At 43.7% G+C, this 6996-nt stretch overlaps 1 protein-coding gene across 1 annotated transcript in view; it reads left to right on the top strand.

Moving 5' to 3' along the window:
• GHR (growth hormone receptor) overlaps nucleotides 1-6996 on the top strand; it is a 149353-nt gene that overhangs the window by 115549 nt on the left and 26808 nt on the right. Inside the window, exon 3 of the mRNA XM_039234142.1 lies at nucleotides 362-491. Coding sequence (XP_039090073.1) covers nucleotides 362-491 — 130 coding nt within the window. The remainder of the gene's footprint in view (nucleotides 1-361; nucleotides 492-6996) is intronic.

Consider the following 6996-nt stretch of genomic DNA (forward strand, 5'->3'; position numbering starts at 1 on the left):
CCGCGTCAGGGCTCTGTGCTGACAGCTAGCTCAGAGCGTGGAGCCTGTTTCGGATTCTGTATCTCCATCTCTCTCTGACCCTCCCCTGCTCACGCTGTTTCTCTCTCTCTCTCTCAGAAATAAATAAAACAGTTTTTAAAAAATAAAGAAAATATAATGGGTGAAATAAAGACAAAACTGTTTGCTCCTCGAATCAGGAGCTGACAGAGAAATAACTGTCAGGCAACAAGCTCTGAAACTGTGACCCAGGAAAAGACTATTTCTAGAAGTGGTTCTTCTTTACCACTTTAAATATGTGTTTTATCAGGACAAGACACTACCCTCCTGATTGCATGCTTTGCCTTTTCTGTTTACTCTGCAGATTCTCCTGGGAAGCCTAAGTTCACCAAGTGCCGTTCACCTGAACTAGAGACTTTTTCATGCCACTGGACAGATGGCATTCATCACGGTTTAAAGAGCCCAGGATCCATACAGCTGTTCTATATTAGAAGGTGCAGCCTTATGCCTTTCTGACTTTTCCCTCCATGGATTTTCTGATGAGAGTATACTAAATTGCATGCAGTGGTAGAAATGGAAGTGATTTGTTTTGATGGTGTAAATGTATTCAAAAATATTAATTAAACCTTTTCTATGTGTTTGATACTATTGAAGGCACTGGAGATATAGCAATGATTACCAAAAAAAGGTAAAGACTCTAGACTCGTGGGCTTCATTTCCTATGCGGGAAGACAGACACTAAAAAATTTAAAAATAAATGTCAGCTGGTAATACAGGTTATTAAGAAAAGTAAAAGCCAGAAAGAGGATAAAAAGTGTCCATGCTGTGTATGAGTACATACATGTGCATGAGAGTGTCTGAGGGTGAGTGTGTGAAAGCATAGGTGCAAGTGTGAATATGCATGAGTGTGTGGGAGGTGTGTGCAAGTGTGTGTGCAAGAGGGTGAGTGGGTGAGTAATGGGCATGTAAGAATGTATGAAAGTGGGTGTTTGGATGTGCACAAGTGTGTGAATGTGTAAATGTATGTGAGAGAGTATGTGAAAGTGTGGATAAGTATGAGTGTGGGGGGGGGGTGTAGGGAGCTTGGTGATTTAGATGAGGAGGTCACAGTGGGCCTTGCTGGTGTAGTGTGTTATAACAGAGACATAAGTGAAGTGAGAAAAGCCACATGAATATCTAGGGGGAAAACTGTTCAGGCAGAGGAAGTTGCAAGTGCAAAGGCCCTGAGGCTAATCTGCTTGAGGAAAGCAGGAGGCCAGCAAGGATGGCACAAGCTGAGACAGAGGGAAGTTTGAAGACATCAGAAGGTTAGCCAGAGCCAGACTGTGCCAAGCCACGCTGGCCAGGGCTGGGCTTTGAATCTGACTTTATCTGTGGTGGGTTTTTAGACGAGATCTATGTTTAAAAAGATTCAGCTTGGTTTCTATGTAAAAAATAGACTATGTTCCTGTTAAACTAGTTATACTCAGTAAGAAACTGTAATACTTTTCAGTTCCATTTTTATTGGTTGTCTTGCAAAATAACAGAGGGAAAGTGAAACAAAGGTCTCTTGGTATCATCACCACCCAAGTAGTTTATTTCTGACCCCTCGCCTAGAATCATTCCCCTTTCTGTTTATTCTTATGTTGTACCTTTTTGCTTTTTTTTTTTTTTTTTGCTTTTTGTTGTTATTCTTATGTTGTACCTTTTTGCTTTTTTTCAGTTCAGACACTTCATCATTTCCCCCTTTCCACCCAACCTCCAGGGAAGGCCTAAGCCAAGATGTAAGGTTAGACAGGACCCTTTACCCCAGGGTGGTGGTGTTTATCAGTCCAGGGAAGATGCCATCTACCCCCACAGAACAGCAGGGACAGGGAGGCAAGATGCAGTGAGTGGTTAAGGACATGGGCTCAGGGCCGACACACCTACATCTCAGCCTGGCTCTGACCCTCACTGAGTAATGCCAAACAAAGTTCCCTGTTCACAACTCAGCCGCCTTATTCGCAAAACAGAGATCATAGACCTGGTCTTGTGGCTTCTTGTGAGGACTTTACTAGATAAGACATGAAACACACTCAGCACAGTGCTTGGCCCATCGTATGTACTCAGCAAGGGGTAGCTGCTATTATTGTTGATAATACAGTAATCATTTAAAATAATAATGATACAGAAATCCAATTCCTGAGCTACCAAATTTGCTTTTGATTATTTACTATTAGTGATTCTTGGTATGTTCTAAGACCATCTTTAGTGCAAAGCTGGGTACTCAATTTGCAAATAGATACTTGGAGTTAGCAACCGGTACCTGCCTTCCCCACTTCCCAGGTGTGAGAGCAGTCTCCTGGTTGTACCCACAGAGATGACATGGCTGGGCACCAGATGCACTTTTTCTCTCTTTTGACTGACCCTAGAGACGTAGGGACCAAGAGGCTAAGCTGATTTGTGTGAATACAGTCGGACAGGAAGCATATGTGTTTGGTAACACTCTTGAATACCTACTGAATTGACTGTTAGGTGAAGGGAGATTTTGGAGGTATAGTTCCTCTGTTTTTGCCTTAGCAACAGAGAGCCAGTTCAGTGAAAACAAAAGGTATTTGTGCAGGCACAGCGAGCTTAACTGGGTAGAGAAATAGCAGAGTCTGGCCCATTTTATGAAAATGGGTTATTACCACACTAATAGTCTCCAAATCTGAACTTGAGCAAAGAGATAACCCGGAAGGTAGAAGGCCCTCGCAAATATATATCTGTTCCTTACCCTCTTCTGTCAGGGTCACAGCCCTTTGCCTCCCGGGGTCCTCTGCATACACTAGGCCTCTCAGCACCCCAGGTTCCACAACCTGGCTCTGTGCTAACAGGGATGCCACAGAAAGTGTGACCAGGTGGAGGGGAACATGAACGTATTTGGAAGGATGTTCTTAACTTGCCCTAATGGAGTTTGGGATTCCAGGGAAAAAAATTGTCACATCTTCAACCTCGTGATCAGAGCCAACCCACACTTGGAAAACCAGTATTTTATGTTTTCTCTACAAAATTGTAATTATTTTGAATATTTAGCCAAAAGAGCATAAGCCCCCAGACGGTTTATCTAGGAAGGGCAGGATCAAAGGGCCGGAGTGTCAGGCCCAGACCACGGCAGCCAGTACACAAATGTGTTAGACTTCCCATTGGCCCCTTGCACGGAGAGAACTGTACAAATGCACTTTCTGACCTTTGTCGTCGTTTCTTAGAATTCAGTTCCCAGGCAACTTCTGAAAGTATTGAACCATGACCCCTCTTCCCTGACACACAACGGTGTGACAGGATGTCATCCGAAACTGGAGCGGGGGGGTGAGGGGGCAGGAAGGGACAGAGAAGGAGCCCATCCGCTGGGCTTTCAGTTTACCAGCCTGGCCTTGGTAACTAAAGCACAAAGGAGCCTAAACATGTCTGGCCATTAACAAGATGGGCCCAGAGGCAGCTACACACTTGGCTGGCCCTGCTCTTGGCCAGGTGAGCTGGCGGGAGGGGCAGCTAATGGGGATGCCACCCTGGGATGGAGGTGGCGCCAGGTCTAGTCCCCGAGGTAGGAGAGGACCCCACCTGAATGCAAGTCACAGGCCTATACCAGGGGGCCCCAGGGAACTTGTCAGAGATGCTGTGCTCTCAGCTCCTTGCCTGCAGACACCTCAGTTTTGAAGAAGTGGGTGTGTGAAGGCTCAGTCCCTGAGGCTGTATCCCAGGCCCCTGCTGTTCCCCACACTCACTCCCCTCAACAAATTACTCTAGCCTTTGAAAGGAAAGTTGATCCTCCAGGCAAGGTTGTAGGGGAGATTAGAAGGGAGAAGGGACACTGTTACTTTTTTATTTTTCCTACAGAAAAGGAAATTTGAATTTTAAGCCTGAAGCACATGATCTGTATGTAACAAAAAGAGTCGTCCTTAGAACATAAATGACGCTTTATTTTCAGGATTTTTATTCCAGTTGCTAGATGGAAGAGCATTTGGATAGAAGCATTTCTTCTGCCTTTCATTGTGATTTTTCCTGATGGTCTCATTGTACAGCATTCCTTCTATTTCACAAGATAGACTAGGAACAAACCCAGGACCCTTAACTCGTAGGGGTATGACAAGGAAAGAGTAGTTTCCATAAATTGGCTTTTGTCGCCTGCATAGACATTCAACCCCAGGGACAGCAGGCAACAGAGTCTCTGTTTTGTGAGTCCATTTGTGGGGTTTTTTTTGGGGGGGGTGGGGCGTTCCATCTAAATTTAAGAGCTTAAAAAGGTTTTAAATATTTATTTAAAATAAAATTCAACTTTGGCTAAAGATGGGGAGAGCATTGGGAGTCATGTTTTGAACTAGATGTTCTTGATCCATCATGCTTAAGATAAGTGATTTAAGTTGTTTGCTCTGTGCAACACATAGATTTGGAATAATCTAAACAGTTTTCTCATACAGTCCCCATGGGGACATGTCACAAGTTGAGAAGCCATAAAACACACAAAGCTAAACTCCCTACTACAGTCCAGACCTGCTAGGCACTGTTCTACATCATTACAACATTTGAATGCTAACTTTTATACTATCAACTATGCTAAATGCACTTCATATCTTTACTATTAAATAAGAGCCTCATTTCTCTGGACAATCTTGCTAAACCATTCTCTTAAATAGACTTTTCTTTAGTGTGACAGTCAAGATAAAATAAACCATACTGTAGGTCAATGACACACCTAGCCCTAACATTTTAAATCCTTTCCTATTATTCTAAACATACACACATGCACACACACACATACACACAAATGTATATATATACATACGTACATATACACATATACATACATACATGTATATACATGCACACACACCACTCACACTTCCCGTCAAGGATGAATCTCCCTCCCATCCAAGGGTACGTCACTTTTAAGAATCTCAACCAAAACTTAAGAAACAGTTCCCTGGCCATGTTAATCCCAGTCCTTTCCAACAGCTGATGAGCACCTGTCTCAAGGATCCCCTCATACCACACATAGACCGGCCTGAAAAACAGCTGTAAAGAAGGAAGGGTGTGTTGTCTCCCTTGTCCCTTCCATCCAATCTCTGCTGTCCCCACAGCCTTGTTGCTCACTGCTCCTCAGCACCCGTCCCTGAGAAGGATTCCCACAGACCCCCGCTGTCTAGCCTACAAGCCCCAAGCACCTCAGTCTACACAAGGTCGTTCCCACCTTCTTCTCACTCAGCCACAGATTACCTGGCTTTCTGTCTCCTTGACTTACAAACCTTCTTCTCAGCTGAGCCCTCATGAATAATAAGCAAATAATTAATTACTCCACCCAAGTAGCAATTCTAAGAAAAGTTGTCCGATTTATTCCGTTGCCTCCTAATTCCCCCACCACACTCATGCCCATATTTGCATCCCTAAGTGCCTTTGTCTACTCTGTTCCCTCCTTCCTTTCCCTGTTGCCATGTATTTGCTGGAAATACCACCTCCGCCTTGAAGCCTTCTTCTGAACTGATAGCACTATTTGTGAGCGCAAACCCATAATGCTTTGTAATACAGCCTTTTAGTCATCCCTCTGAGGCAGGAGCCATTCCTTAGACACACATGCATCCTCTTCAGGTCCAGCACAGCGTTTTATATATAATCAGTGCTTATTAAATATGAATGGAGTGAATACAGGAGACCAAAAAAAAAAAAAAAAAAGTACTCAAATGGTAATTCCTGTATCTTCTTCAAGCCTGAAAGTAGGAGTGAAATCTCATTCATCATTATATCCACACAGCGCCAGTGCCGGATGTAATGCTTCTGTAGTATTAGTTCAGTAGGTTCCCAAAGATGGTTTGCTGAACTCAGTGAGTCAGTCAGAGAGACAGGACACCGGAGAACGGTGTCACATCATAGCACGTTTGCCCTGTTCTTGCCGTGGTGGCCTTGAGTGTGGGCAATCCTTGGTTGCTCTGCATTTTTGTTCAGATCCCCAAGGCAGCTGACCAGGGAAATTCCTTTCCCAAAGCTCTGCTTTCTTTCACAGTGAATTTCCCGGCACCTCTTTTCCACCCAGCTCGCACACCCTGCCAACATTTTTTAAGTCATCTGGGTAAATGATGCTTTCTGTAGAGTAGGACGGAAGTGAGTAAATGTATGGCGGAGTGTAAATACAGAGATGTGGCTTCTCTGACTCCTTCAAATCATCTTTCCTCCATGATTTGTTGTGTTTGCCTGTTTGTTTTTATTAGATCCAAGATATAGAAAAATATGAATTTGTTTTCTTAGAGAAAGCACAAAAAAGACAGAGGGGCAAACACATGGATTCAATGGAGCCCATTTTTGTTTCCATTTTTTCATATTACAAGTACGCATTCACTCTAATTAGAAAATAGAAAAAAATTGCTTTCTGAGTTTGGAAAATTTTTAATTTGTGTTCATGACCTTTTGTCTCCTTTATGGGTGGGGAGAAAAAGGCTAGGATTCCCACGTTTCATAAATGTCACCTAGATGTCCAGCATGTTTACAGTGTTCCCATGGCTCTTCATATACTTAAGGAAAAAATTAGGAGTATGAAGGAGTTCAAGACATCAGGAAAACTCAAAGAGGACATCCAGATGGCCAACAGACACATGAAACAATGCTCAGCATCCCTCCTCATCAGGGAAATACAAATCAAAACCACACTGAGATACCACCTCACGCCCGTCAGAGTGGCTAAAATGAGCAAATCAGAGAACTCTAGATGCTGACGAGGATGTGGAGAAAGGGGCACCCTCCTACACTGTTGGTGGGAATGTAAACTGGTACAGCCCCTCTGGAAAACAGTGTGGAGGTTCCTCAGGAAACTAACACTAGAACTCCCCTATGACCCAGCAATAGCACTGCTAGGAATTTACCCAAGGGATACAGAAATGCTGATGCATAGGAGCACGTGTACCCCAATGTTCATAGCAGCACTCTCCACAATAGCTAAAACATGGAAAGAGCCTAAGTGTCCATCAACGGACGAATGGATCAAGAAGATGTGGTTTATCTATACCATGGAATACT

Source organism: Hyaena hyaena, unplaced genomic scaffold, assembly GCF_003009895.1.
Source record: "Hyaena hyaena isolate Hyena2069 unplaced genomic scaffold, ASM300989v1 scaffold_83, whole genome shotgun sequence".
NCBI classification, from domain to species: Eukaryota; Metazoa; Chordata; class Mammalia; order Carnivora; family Hyaenidae; genus Hyaena; species Hyaena hyaena.